At 35.3% G+C, this 15258-nt stretch overlaps 2 protein-coding genes across 6 annotated transcripts; one reads left to right on the forward strand and one right to left on the reverse strand.

Moving 5' to 3' along the window:
- Positions 1-126: 126 nt before the first annotated feature.
- Positions 127-7283, forward strand: LOC114761834 (uncharacterized). 5 transcript variants are annotated; one of them, XM_028951274.1, is made up of 9 exons: positions 129-292; positions 1095-1432; positions 1503-1653; positions 2389-2726; positions 2831-2978; positions 3373-3713; positions 3777-3927; positions 5318-5661; positions 5785-7283. In XM_028951274.1, exons 2-9 carry the CDS (start codon positions 1100-1102, stop codon positions 6694-6696), a joined length of 2718 nt encoding a protein of 905 aa, XP_028807107.1. In that variant the 5' UTR covers positions 129-292; positions 1095-1099; the 3' UTR covers positions 6697-7283. The 5 variants fall into 5 exon arrangements, with proteins under 5 accessions (XP_028807106.1, XP_028807102.1, XP_028807107.1 ...); XM_028951273.1 differs by having other exon boundaries at positions 127-292; positions 3373-3927; positions 5324-5661; XM_028951269.1 differs by having other exon boundaries at positions 128-292; positions 3373-3927.
- Positions 7284-7393: 110 nt separating this feature from the next.
- LOC114761841 (enhancer of rudimentary homolog) lies at positions 7394-11722 on the reverse strand. Its single transcript, XM_028951286.1, has 4 exons — positions 11504-11722; positions 10815-10908; positions 8216-8336; positions 7394-7810 (listed from the first exon to the last, which is right to left on the reverse strand). The coding sequence occupies exons 1-4, from the start codon at positions 11504-11506 to the stop codon at positions 7720-7722; spliced, it is 309 nt and encodes a 102-aa protein (XP_028807119.1). The 5' UTR covers positions 11507-11722; the 3' UTR covers positions 7394-7719.
- Positions 11723-15258: the final 3536 nt, after the last annotated feature.

Consider the following 15258-nt stretch of genomic DNA (forward strand, 5'->3'; position numbering starts at 1 on the left):
ACCTGTTACCAAAAAAAAAAAAGCCGTAGACCTACGTATAAATTTATGGGTCGAGGTGAGCACTGAGCAGGGGTGTTTTACTTTCACGCGGCACCCTACACCTACAGAAGTCTACATTGACTCACTGTAACGATGGTGTGTATTGACCGTGGGGAAAAATCTAAACGTCCAAGCTTGGGTTTGCAACCAAACACCTAGGGTTCGTTCCTTATTCCGGATTAGGGTTAACTTATCAACATCCCAAACTTGTTCTGGCCTTCAGGGCGCCAATCAGCCTCGATATAAGCCCCTGGTAAAACTTCCCAACTTTTAACCTTCTCCTTGAAAGAGGACCAACGTCTCAATCTCGTTATTCGCTGCGTCTCAATTGCACTTTCGTGGTTATGTGTTCCGCTGCTGCATGCGTCACAGAGATATGATTCAAAACTCCGGGATTTAAACTTCGATAGATTTTTTTCTGGTCAAAAAAAAAAAAAAACTTCGATAGATTTTCTCCGTATCTCGCATTGTTGTTCTTCTGGGCACTGAAAATGTATAATCGTATACACTGAATACTTACCATTGATAACGACTAAATGCTGAGAATTTGGGTTTCGTGAAATGCTTCCTTGAATTAATAATAATAACTGGCTTTATCATAGTGAATTTGCTTGTTGCGATCACCACTTTTGAAAATTTGGAACATAGCAGGCAGAGATTTACGGTGGGAGGATGGATTTTTATGACGCTTAATAAAATTTACATTCGGTGGCCAGTGCTATATTGCTTGAAATATGGATTTCCTTTTGTCCAAATTTCCCGTTGAGAATTAATTAAAAACAAAAAAAAACAAAAAGAAGAGCTTAACTGTTGGTCCCCTGCTGTGAAGTTTTGGCCCAATTATTTGAATGAGACATCAAATGTTTACTGTAATTATTTAGCCAAATACAATATTAAGATTTGACTACTCATTTTACTCTTAGTGATCTGTAGGAAATTAGCTTGGATATAGCTTAATATAATTTATTTGAACAATTGCTATCGTTCCTATAACTCAAAGATGGTATATGCCCTGCCTTGTGCATTCCTGATATTGTATGTCTGCATGTTTTAAGGAGTAATGGGTAGCCAAACTGCTATGAGCAATGAACGGTCAAGGATGAATTGGACTCCAATAATGGAACGCTATTTTCTTGATCTAATGGTAGAGCATTCGCGCAGAGGGAATAGAGTTGGCCACACTTTCAGCAAGCAGGCTTGGAATGACATGCTGGCTATGTTCAATGCTAAATTTGGCTCTCAATGTGACAAAGATGTTTTGAAAAGCCGTTATGCAACATTGTGGAAGCAATTCAATGATGTAAAGAATCTTCTTTGTCGCATTGGATTCTCTTGGGATGCTTCTCGTCAAATGGTTATAGCGAACGATTTTGCTTGGGATGCTTACATCAAGGTGCGCTGCCTTATGATATAATTAGTTATATATTGAAAAAAAATATACAATAACAGTGAATAGCCTGCAGGTTCATCCTGACGCACGGGGCTACAGAACAAAATCAGTGCAGAACTTTGATGATTTGTGTGTAATTTATGGCTCCACAATTGCTGATGGAAGATATAGTCTATCAAGCCATGATGCAAGCTTGGATGACGAAGCACAAAGATTACAATTTGGCAAGTGCTGCTTTCTGTGTCCAGTTTCTTCCTTTATGCACAGCATATTCATTGTAGCTGCAGATAAATTAACATCTAAAAATCTTCATCAACATAATTATTTTAATACTGTTAACATTATAACTACTTGTCAGCCTATCCTTTCATTTTGAATGAGAATGGGTTGGATACAAACTTCTTGATGTTGCTAGGAAGCAATCATAAATTGATTTCTAATTTATTATTCCTTATCTACTTTCAGTGTTAACTTGTAGATAAGCTGAAAGAGTTTGGGATATTAATGTGGCAAATTAGAAACCTTACTTTTTTGTGAGACTGAGAATGCTATTTATTACTCTTCTAGTCTTATTTATAGGGCAAGAAGAGAAGACATTTTTTGGGTCTTATTTATAGGGTACTAAGAGAAATATCTTGTTTAGATGTACAATTTTACTTTCCATTTATTATTGTGTTGATTTGTTTACATAAGATATAATGTATATTAAATAGGGTTAAAGTTGGAAAGTTGTTGAATTTTAAATGCGAGTTAATGAAGTTTAAGATTTTTTTTGCTCTGTGTGAAACATGTTGGAAGTGACTTATAAATAAGACAAGAGGAGTATTTGACAAATGAAACAAGCTTGCTCAAATAGTTAGTGCGATGTAATCTAAAACTTTTGATGCTTAAAGTATCTCTCAAAGAAAAATTATTCATCCTGTAATATCAGTATTTGATTGTTAATCCTTTCTTTATAGGTGATGAAATCAGACGCATTGCCCCATCCAATAATGAGCATCCAAGAACAGAATGGACTGCTGCCATGGATCAATTCTTTATAGAGCTATTGCTTGACCAGCTGGGCAGGGGCAATAAGATTGACAATTCATTTAGTAAGAAAGCTTGGACAGATATGCTTGAGATGTTCAATACAAAATTTGACTCTCAGCATGGTAAAAGGTTTTTAAGGCATCGCTACAGGAAACTGTTAAAGTATTACTGCGATGTAACAGTTCTTTTAAAGAAAGGATTTTCATGGGATGAAAAACAACAAATGCTAGCAGCTGATGATAATGTATGGAATGCTTATGTCAAGGTATGTGATCTCGAAGACTCTTCATGTGAGTGGAGAGGGTTGCATGGATGCATGGACATTTTTAATTCAAGTTTCTGGTGTTGATTGACTTGAAACTCTTGTAGGCCCATCCATATGCGCGAGCTTATAGAATGAAAACTTTGCCAAACTATCATGACTTGGAATTAATATTTAGAAGTGGATCTGATGATGTCATGAGTAATTTGCATCAGGAGAAAAACCTTCAAGATGATATATCAGAGATAAACGCTGGTGAGTGACCGCCTACAACATTTTTCCTTCTTCTTCTTCTTCTTCTTCTTTTTTTTTCACTGGCTCAAGTGGTTGTGTTTAAAAGATTTACAACTTGGTCCGTAATGGTCATTACAAACTCATAGACAACCAACAAGTGCACTTGTCTGTTATTTTATGTCATCCATATAATTAATGTAATCTGGACCTTTTATTACATGAAAAAAATCATCTTCGTTGTCCTTGTGAATGAAGTCATGATTTTTAATCTTGGGGCACAAATGAGGATATTGCTCGTTGGCTTTCCTGTAAACACTGATGTAATTGATATTGGATACTGTTATAATTCATATTTGATGCTCTTTGATAATTGGGAGAACAAATAGTTCCGCTATGACTCTATCTTCTTCTGAAGGTGATGGAAGAGGGAACAACAACACCAGTGGCACAGATCGTACAAGAACATATTGGACACTTCCAATGGATCGTTGCCTCATTGACTTGTTGTTACAGCAGGTGAAAAAAGGAAATAAATTGGGGCAGACATTCATTACGCAGGCTTGGAATGACATGATTACTTCTTTTAACAGAAGATTCAAATCTCATCATGATAAAGATATTTTGAAGAATCGTTTCAAACATTTGAGGAGACAGTACAAAGACATAAACAAGCTTCTTCAGCAGGATGGCTTTTCATGGGATGATACCCGAGAAATGGTTGCTGCAGAGGACTGTGTTTGGGATGCTTATACAAAGGTGAACTATTCTACACCAATAAAGTGTCTCAGTTTTTTTGTAGCTAACAAACAATTGCTGCAGGTACACCCTGAAGCCCGAACACTTAGGGTTAAAACTTTGCCAGGCTACCGCAAATTATGTGTTATCTTTGGAGAGGAATGTGTTGATAAAAGATACAGCCTTTTGGCATCTATTACAAACCCTGGTGGTGAATTACCAACATTGATAACAGGTATGTTTTTGTGTGACTTCTATTGCAAGGCAGTTTCTAGGGCAGCTTCTGCTTGTAGTTTGAGTGGTCACTGGACATTATAGTGTAATAGTGTTTTTGTTGCCTTCTAGGCTGCTTAGTAGGGATGGAAGGCATTTTTATGTCAGCAACCATTTATTGGCTCCAGGAAAGTTTTTCCAGACAGTTCGTTCCCTAAATCTTGATTGAACTGATTATTGGAAAAGCTGGATGATAGAGACCAAGATAAAACAGTAGACAAGTAATGCTGAAACTGATATTAATCACACAAAAGGCTGGGTTCAATACAATATATAACTGGCACAGCTCACACAGGAAACAACAAAGGTCACTCAACTCACTAGCACACTAAAATACACACTGAGATACAAAGAAAATGATGAAGAAAGACTCTCTTCCTCCACTCCTCACCTGGCATTCGAGAGGCCAGCACTCTCCTCACCAAACTCAGTCCAAAAAATAAGTCCCCCTTCCCCTGAGAACCCAACGAATATTAATAGTCCAAAAAGTGATCCTCACAACCCCCAATACAACAGTTTCCTAGGCCAGGCCTATAGCCACTCTAGAGTAACTAATATGCTCAATAACTTTCTCTAAAAGACAATAAAGCTTGAGGCCAACGTCCAGGGTAGCAGAAAGTGATTTTACTCTTTCATGTATCTTGCTAATTTTACTTTTATAGGTCTGGTAAATAAAGCCGATTCTATCACTGGATTTTAAAACCTATTTAATATCTTATTTTAGGATGATATGGCAGCTTCTCTGTATACGGAGTCTGGGTGCCATGAAAGATATTTGCATTCTCACATATTGATTAGATTCTGTGTTAAATTGTGAATTATGCCTTGAACTTTGGTCAGAACCAATTACTCTCTCTTTCCATAATTATTTTTATCTGTTTTCTCTTGGGATGTCCTAAATTTAGTGCTATGGAACAAAACTATGGCACTATAAGTTTATGGTTTCCATTGTTGTCTTTCTAATTGCAAAATTGAGAAATAAAAAAAAAATAAAATTCTGAAACCTAATATCATAGCCTTAGTTATGGCTAACCCGAGAAAGTAGTGTGTTGGCAATTGTGTGTTAATAGAAATACTATTATATTAATATTAATTCTCTCACTCAGTTTACACATAATTTGTGTTTCTAAAATGACATAATCTGACGGGAGGAAGATAGTAAGTTGACATCTTTGTCTATAATATTAATATATTGTGAAAATTTTTCAACGCATTCATGACAGTGCAATCTTATCCTGTGCCACTAATTCATAGCAATTCTTTGAAAATGCTGATTAGGGTTAATTTGATTGGTATTCATTAGGGTTAGTTAGATGATATTCTGAATACTCATGGATATTTACAATTCAAAGGTGAAGGGAAGAATGGCAGTTTTCCCGGTGTTTATAATGCTGCTTCTACAATAGAGTGGACGGAGTCAATGGAATGCTGTTTCATTGACCTCATGATTGAGCAAGTAAATCAAGGCAATAGAGTTGGAAATAGATTCAATCAACAAGCTTGGATTCATATGATTAAAGCATTTAGCACTAAATTGGGACTCCAATGTGATAAGCAGCTCCTGGAAGATCAGTATTTCTGCTTGATGAAACACCATGATGACATCAGCAGTCTTCTCAGTCATGATGGATTTGCGTGGGATGAAGCCCTGCAGATGGTAATTGCTGAGAATGATGTCTGGGAAGCCTACGTCAAGGTATATTCTTTACTCCGTTGACATAGCTCTCTTGATCTCTTTTCCTTAATTGGAGGTGTCGGCTTGCATGTAGTCTACTGTTTCTCACAATCCTATTTACTCGTACCTGTTTGATGTTTGTAGGACCACCCGGATGCCATCTTATATAGAAATCGGTTTTTAGATCTATACCCTGACTTGTGCAAAATTTTTGGAAATAAAGTGTCAGATGCAAGAGTCAGTACTCAGGGTGAGATCCAGTGGATGGAAGCAGACAATATTACTATTGAAATAGATATGGATGGAACGTGTGGAAATTTGATTGTCACTGACAACAATAAAATATCAGGTCAGGATGCGGAGAGGCCAAAAGAAAAGGATATACATAGAGCTTCTGGAAATTCTGTTGTGATGGGCAACACTGAAATAGTAGAGCAAGATAACCAAAGACCAAACGAGTTGGATGGGCCATCAGTAAATTTAGCTGTGACTGGCAACACTAAAATATCAGACCGAGATATAGAAAGACTGGAGGGGATTGACATCACTGCCAACGCTTCAATGTCAGGCCCAGATATAGAAAATTCTGGGAAAATAAGAATGGATGGACCATCTGGATATGAAATCGTGACTGGAAACACAGAGACATCAAGCCGAGATAAAAGAGGGTTAATGAAATTTAATATGGGCAAAGCGTCTAAGAAATTAGTTCTGACTGGCAGCACGGAAATAAAAGATTATGGTAAAAAAAGGGGAGGTGAAATGCCTCCTGACTCCAAACCTCTTGACAAAAAACGAAAAAAAGACCAGAGAATACGAAAAGCCTTATCTGATATGGCGGATGCGGTCAAGAAACTCATGAATAAGAAAGATAATAGCAATGATAGATCTTTTCAAAATGCTATAAGTGCACTCCAAGCTATGCCAGACATAGATGAGGAGTTGGTAATGGATGCCTGTGATCTGTTGGAAGATGAGAGAAAGGCGAAGACCTTTTTAGCTTTGGATGTTTCTCTCAGAAAGAAGTGGTTGCTGAGAAAGCTGCGATCTCAATAGTTGGCTACCATAGTTGCTAAAGCCATTTTTCGAAGGTTCTGAATACTTTTCCTTCTTGATGGTTATTCTGGCGTAGTCATAGAAACAAACTACAAGTAATTATGATTTTGTACATCTTAGCACGAAGCTCCGTAATCCAAAGTTTTTATCTTTGGAAGATTTTGAAGGCCTTATCTTTTCTAATCGTTGGTTTTTATGTAAAAGCCAAACTGCCCCACGGCCTTCCCAGCGCACGTTAGGCATCAAATTGCTGTCCCAAACACACTTAGTAGTTTTGTTCGCTTGATTTGCTGGTGGTCTCTCTCTAGTGGCCTTGTGAAAATGCAAGGGCTATATGGAACGTTAATGGCAAAACAGAAGATGACATTTTCAGACCAAAACCATCCGGTTTTATGCATTAGATGCTTCTGATTTGCCAGCGTACCGCAAGCCAAACTGTGCAGTTTATTATGATGAGAAGGCGATGCTCCCCGACAGGGGATGATTAATAATTTAACCATCAAAGCGTATTTTATCTGGTAGACAAAATCTTGCAACCTGAGCCGTAACGCATCATCAAATGCCGCTGTTTTTATCATCCAAAAAATTAAAAAAAAAAAACACACACACACAACAGAAAAACCTCAAGCGATGCACATGGAATGATTGTCGCATGCACTTGCTATACGTAAATGGCATATTAAGACCTGGAAGATCCTGCGCAACATAATTGCGTCAGTCGGTGACTGAACTCAGATTTAGCAAATGCACCATTTAAATAGCACACACTCCAGAATCCAAACAAGGCCAAGTTTTCTAAATAGTGTTGGGGGTGAGGATATAGAAAACCAAGCCGATAGCTGTTATCTCGTCTTACGCTTCATCAACGCCTACAAAACGTATCAGATAAAAATATGGGCTGAAAGCAACACTTTCCTACTACGCAGCATACCCATCACATCTATACCCCACATTGACACTCTATAATTCTCTTTACATTTAAGATTGCCAGCAATTTGAGGTCTCAGGTACTTCATACATCAATCAATGAGCCAATTTCTTCAAATGTTGAAAGGTCTTTTGTTTAATCCATTGTCGGTCATAAGGCAGGTATGCTTGGATTGAATGATCATAGCTGCAGGTGGAAGCCAAACACTAATATCAGTCATTGCCAAGACAGTACACGAAGAAACCGACCTATACAAAACACTAAAAGATCGAATATGCACAACTTGAGTTATTACATTAGGCTATTACGTTTGCCATTTTTCCCACGCAAGTAGACCAAAGCTAGTCGGGCCAACTATGTAATACAGCAAATTCGTTATCCATAATGTTTTAACAGACTCTTTTTAAAGAGTTTTTTAAGAAAAAAGGAAACGGGATCGGATCAATATGCTTTCTCCAAGCGTGGATTCTCAGTATTTACACAATAATGCCACGTGAATGCAACGTGCGATGTGGAGGAGGAGGGAAGGGGGAGTAGGTAGGTAGGTAGGGGGTTGTGTGTGTGTGTAGAGAGAGAGAGAGGGAGAGATACACTAGAGCACTCATGTCTGCAAGACCATCTATGAAGTTGTAGAGATCAGCAATATCATATGAGAGATTTCTGACGGCCGGATTTATCTCCTTAAGCTTCCTTTCATATAAAGCGCAGATACCTGAATAAGTACAAGGATATTCATTAGCTTAAAATTAAAATTGGTAGGCTCCCAGGGTCACCGCAGTTACATACTCTTCATCATCAATAGAATGCATATATGAAGTCAAACGTCAATTCTAAATTGAACACTCATTCTTGCAATGCTACATGGTTGATAATGAATGCCAATTCAAACAAAAAGCAAAAAGGATGTGACTGGAAATCATGGAAAACTTATTTTAGGTGTTCGAAGTAGAAAATTATGGTTTAGGCATTTTCGATTTTATGTAGTTTATAACTTTGTAACGCCTGGCTTTTATTGGTATTTTCTGTATTTCCTAACTTCTGTGCTTTCTCTTTTATATATTTTGGCTCCCTGTGAATAGACCAAAAGTAGTGTTAGAGGTGTGTTTGGATTGGTGTTTGCACACACTCCATCATAAGTTACTGCAAAAGTTTGTCTCTATTTTCTTCTGTGCAAATTGCGTTTTGAGGCTCTCAAACGCAAATCCAAGCACACACGTCAGAATCAAAGTGGGGATCAGTTACTTGCCTCAATTATTTTTCCTCCCCCTCTTTCTCATTCCTCTTTCCCCTTTTTACTGCCATTCTACATCAGAATGTAACCTTCAAATGAAAGACATAAAGGAGACACTTTGAGGGCTAAAATATGCACAAAGGTCTGATGACCCATATTGAGATATAGGAAATGATTTTAATCCATAAATTGGTTTGGCGTAAAGGACTGTGTTTATGCAAATCAGCATAGGTAACTAGGCAGCATGTAACCAGTTCATTATTACTGGGAAACCAATTTTGGAAGTCAAAAGTTAAGTGCACGACTACCGTTATGTTCACTAAAGGACAAAAAGAAGTACAAAACAATTATTTACATCCTATCAAGAACTTAGTCCTTCAAATACTTGACACAATTTACACGGCACATTTTTGAAACACAACTGAGCGGTTAGTTTCTCTTTAAGGGAATAGGGTGAAGATCAAGTTCAGACCCAACACAACTCGAGAAGGGTCTGAAATTCTAAATTATTAAACAACGAAATATAAGATAATTTTTTTTTTCCTTTATGCCAAATGAACATTTAATTAATAATACTTCCCCGTCCTGGAATTCATCATTACCGAGACAGTTAAAAATTAAAACATTATAAGGACAAACCAAGGGAAACAGAGAAAACCAGCCATGTGACAAACCCCAAGTACCTTTATCAAGAAAAAGAGAAAGGAGGAAAAAAGAAAAAAGAAACAGAAAGAATCTCTTTTGATGATCAGTAGTAGTATGGCATTAAAATTTTCATTTTTTGGTATATCTTAGAAAGAAGTATTATATAATTAATGCAGCGACCATTCTTTGCAGCCATCCATACCAACCCAAATATCCAGTATGGGATATGGTTAGCTATGTTCTACCTATAGCCTCAAAACATAGCTCCATATGTTGATCATGAGAACAGGGAAGTTGAATAAGGGACATTTGTAAAACTTGGCATAGGAGCGCAAGCAACCACGCAATTTTTCCTTCAAAGTACCACATAATCCTAATTAACAGTATCGCAACCCAAAATAGCATCAAAACAAAATCAAGATTGGAGCAGAAGCGTTCAGCAGAAGCACATCATAGCCTGTAGACTAAACACAAATCATGTCTCCATTGTCTAAACCTTAAAATATAAACAGTCTATAAAGAAATCACTTTTCCCATTCCTCTCATAAAAGAGAAAATATTACTCTTCCAGTCTTTAATATAAGATGTATTTAACTAATTTGATTAGATTAAGAAAGTTAGATAAGTTATTTAATTATAAAAAATATGACATGTTTTTGCTAAAACACTATAATTATCTTTCTCAATATCAGCCCAAATCTCCAACTTGATTATGGTACTTCATTGTGGTTAAGGAAGTATTAATAGAGATAATTTAAGAAAAATTAATAAATATAAGAAATAGGTTTTACATTTAGGACTAAGATCAATTCAACAATTAAGTCCTATATAAGGTCCGGAGGAATATTATATTAACAGTTCAAAAACTTAAATCTTTCTTGACATGCTGCCATGCCCAACAAATATGATGTAATTAATTAAGATTACCTCTGCCACAGGTTAAGAACATGCCATTTTTATTCGTAGATGTATATTGACTATGTTATGAAATTTATGCTACTATCCGACTATATAATAGTTTGACCAGAAACCAAATTTACAAGGTCATAGAGTTTCTGATCATATAGGCAAGTGGCTTTCTTTCAAATGCTCACAAAATAACAAGTTTATAACTCTCCTAGAAGAAAATTTCTCGGGACATTCATGATTTCTTTTCAATTCACAAAGTTGCGTATCAAAGAGAACACAACAGATGTCTATTTTGATGTCACAATATTAAATTAGCCTGAGAATAGGAAAACAAAGCAGAGAAATAGCATGGTTGTGAGGATGATAAGATTCCCAAAGCAAGTTATACCCATACGTAAGACATACCATCCATTGCCTGACTTATCGACTCATAATCCATAAATGTTCTAGTTGCCCTGCTCTGAGAGTTCTGCATTAAAATAATTGTGTGGCGATTCGCCTAAAGAAGTTGTCAAAAAAGCAAAAATACAGTAAGGAGATCAGGAAGTTACAAACATGAAATTAATTCTTTAATGACAGATGAAAAATGAAACGCAAATCATATGATATTTGCAAACTTGCTCAACTTTTTTTCCCAGATGTTTTTAAGTTGAAGGAAAACATGTCAATGCCGATGGACCTAAATCATAGTAAACTGGAAAGAAAGGCTAGATGTCGCCAACAACATGAAGATGGAAATCAGGTAACAAAGCGATCTACACAACATTTGAGGTCAGAATAGGGTACAGCTGCACCAGTGATTTTATCTTAGCTTAGCAGTTAGCACGAACACATTTAACTCGGGCGCAGCTACTAGAACACTTACGCAAACAGATGTTGCGTCAGAAGCATTGCCCTGAAGTCCTAATAACCATCCATCCCACTAGCTCAAAAGTCAGGACAATCCCCGACTGCCCAACCCATACCTTCCCGAGCCCCCCCCCCCAAAAAAAAAAAAAAGCTACTGTTCTTGCCCGGTTTTTCCTTAGAAATCAAACGAGGGATTTACATAGCCCTAATATATTTCATGATTGCGCAGGTGATGAAGACTTTACCATGAGAGAAGAAGGGTGATCGGTGAAAGTCGACAGAGGGAGCGCAGAAGGCTGGGGGCAAGCTGGTGGCGTCGTTCGTTGAAGCTACGCAAGGTACCAATAAGGCGACCAGAGGGGCGCACTGGAATTCGTAAGGAGCCACTAGAGTAACGACAGATAAGCGCTGACGGCGATATGGAATCGGAGCTCCAGGAGGCAGATTGTTTTGGGGCAAGGCGTAAATATCTAAAAGAGTCTATCGATTTGTGAAAAAATATTTTTAAAAAGTATTTATTGGCATACGCTGAACATAATTATAAACTCTTAACATTATTAGACGATGGTGATCAAAAGCAATTTATTCTAGGGGAAAAAATCAAAATAAATTAATTCCTCGACAGTTTATAATTTATAATATATATATTTAATTTGGTTTGACGGTTGATAATTAATATGCAATCAAAAAATTATGAATGCATTTCTATTTGTGCGAGCTGTGTGTCTGTCGGAACATTTGACATAGCGTTCTGATTTATGGGTTACAATTTGTCTTTTATGTTTAACGGAGAAAAATAATAAATTATCAAAAAGAATAACACAAATATAAATTAGATCATCTGTTTTGGCCAAAAAAAAATCACCTGTGGAAAAATACATGTGATTTTTGTCTGACTAACTTAATAATAAGTATAAAAATATTTTACATCATGTATTTTTCATATATTAAAAAAGATTTGAGTCATCTCACCATTTCTTATCACATAAGCTAGTCTTAGCCTCTTAGGTGCATTATCGTGTATGGAATAAAAATTTAGCATAATTTAAAAAATGCCACTTTTTTGAGACATTGCACGCATCGGTATTTGCTTTTTAACCTTCATGAACAAGAATAATTAATGTGCATGATTTTTTTCTCTTTGAATTATTTACTTAATAGTATAAAATAAAACTTCAAACACATTTATATAAGCTTAAAGCATTGACATAAAGCATATTAATACAAAGTTTGCAATTATGTTTTGATGCCCTCAAAAATATCGCAAAGAAGAAGGGGGAAAAAAAGCACTTTGTTAATTATTTCATTTTCAAAATTAGCTTTTATGAGGCTTTTACCTTTTATAAAAGGTAATCTTTACCTCAGTGAAAATTGTAAATAACAATTTTTTTCTCTTTTTTGATAATGTAAATAACATTTTTCGTGTATACTTTTCTGTTCTTTTCTTCTCCTTGACCATATAAATATAATCCTTTTTTTTTTCCGGTGAGCATATAAATATAACCTCTGGTATTGCGTGTAGCGGATATACGTGCATTCATTCGCTATAAAAACAACATAACGATAAAATCACAGCACATTTAAATAAAGTTGCGTGTATATATTTAATTAATTTAAAAACTATTTTTAAGAGCCGGTTGGAGGAGTTCTTGTATATATTCTTTCTTCTTCTTGTTTTTTTTTTTTTTAACCAGCAGTTCTTGTATATATTCGGTGGATGAATTCTAACTCCCTCCTATTTTCATTATGTATCAGTATCAGTATGATTCATTATTATCAGTATTACTACCTCCAGTCCTTAATATAAGATCTTGTTTGACTTTTATTTTGGTCCTAAATATAAGACTCCAATCCACTTTGTCTCTCATATTATATATTTTTTTTCTAAAGTAACCTTTCTAATAATGATAGTTCTAGTCAATACACAAGGATATTTTAGAAAAGACAACACCTATTTAGAACAAATAACTAACTTAACTTACTTCCTTAATCTTCTCAAATTAGTCAACCGGCTCTTATAATTAGGACCGGAGGTAATACTAAAAATAATCAATTTTAAAAGGTTGCATGGGTATATATTAGTCAGAAATTAAACTGCCCAAAAAAGTCGATGCAGAATATTGTGCGAATACAAGATTAAATTTAAAACCACAACATGGAAAGAGATATTGGTGGAGGAGCAACACTTACAGGGCACACCAACATTGGGTACGTGCTTTGATGAGCATTGCCGAGTCAATATGAAGCTTCAACCACCAAGAGAAGGGCGGACAGGGAATCTCCACTTCAATTTATTATCCATCCCAATGAGATTTTTTTGAATTTTAAGGAGATCTTCGGTGATTTTTTTCCTTCAAGCTCTGGTTTTATACGTGTACAGGTTCATTTGGTTTTATTTTTAAAAAAAAATATTTATGTTAAATTTCTAATAATTATTATTATCTCTGATCCTAATTATAAAATATTATTTATAATTTATAAATAAGATCTTATATAGGACGGAATATAGTATCTGAAGTTTTACATGTCTATTTTTTTTACCTGCCGCATGCATCATGTTTTTCCAATTTGCTAACTATCCAAGCTGTGCATTAATGTTGAAGTGATCTATGACTTTAGGAGTGTTTGAATGTAATTAAAACCATAATTTTAAAAGTATTTTTACGGTGTACGAAGTAAATATAAGAAGTGATTTGTCTCGTTTTACAAAAAAAATACTCCTAATAAACACTTTTGGATGCTTCCAAACACCATTTTCCTTTTTTTAAGCCGAGTCAGCACATTTTTGCCAGGGTTCTCTAGTCACACTTTATACTGTCAGTCTATCACATGTCCTCGTGTGAATTCAAGATTAAAGGGATGTTTGGATAAAAATAAAACAATAGTTTTAAATATAATTTTATATTATATGAAGCAAATACTCAATTTATGAAATTTTTTTTTTTTAAAAAAGCATATTTTTAGCTTCCCAAACACCTCCTAAATGATGATATAAAAACAAATAAGATATGCTACCTCTTATCATAATTATAAGACATCATTTGTAGTTTATAAATAATGTCTTATAATTAGGATAGATGTAATATGATAGAGTATAGTTGAAGAATGAAGAATTTGAAGTTGTTCTATCCTTCATTTGAGAATGGCATTTGAATACACGCATAATTATATTATATCCCGCTAATAACTAACTGTATTTTTAAAAAGGAGTTGCTAGAGTGTCAATGATGCATTTTTCTCCCTGACAATTGTATTATAGCAAGTTGAGTTTTCTCACATTAAAAGGGACCAAATAACTCTGTAGCTCAGTAAATATCAACAGTTTTTTTTTTTAAAATCTCAGCTCACGTCATTATATTATAAATAAATAAAAAATTGAACCCATAACCTTACGCTTAATAAGAAGATACAAGTTATCAACCCAACATTAATAATGATTATTCTGGATAAATACTCAGTCACTCTCCAGATGTGAATTTGCGAGTCCTTTATGGTTATAACTTATAATTGCGAAGAAGATCTTATACCATCTTTTTTTAATCAAGTTTAAACCTGTTTTGACGAGACTCGAACTTGCCCATTATATCCGGTCAAAAAAAAAAAAAAAAAAGAACTTGCCCATTATAGAAGAATGTGATATTCTATGGCCATTGATTGATTTAATAAGATTTCTTCTCAATCCAGGAAGGTGCCACTTTCCAACCCGGATCTTGATGTGAACTCCTGTTTATATTATTACTAATTATTAATATTAATTTCTCCCTCCTCTTCTAATTATTAATATTAATTTTTCCCTCCTCTTCTGGTCGAACTTATCAATATCAATGTTATCCATCACTATTGCCACTGAAAGGAGGGAAAAAAAATAAAGTGCCAGTTAAGCGTTAAAGTAGCGGTTGATGGCTGATTCGATAAATTACTGAAGAAAGTAAAAATCAGTAGTAGAGAGAGAGTGAGAGAAGGAAAAAATTTGTACCTTAGGAGAAGGGCAAAAGCGAAA

This window comes from Neltuma alba, unplaced genomic scaffold (genome assembly GCF_004799145.2).
Source record: "Neltuma alba isolate B1F8T4 unplaced genomic scaffold, ASM479914v2 tig00011138_pilon, whole genome shotgun sequence".
NCBI classification, from domain to species: domain Eukaryota; kingdom Viridiplantae; phylum Streptophyta; class Magnoliopsida; order Fabales; family Fabaceae; genus Neltuma; species Neltuma alba.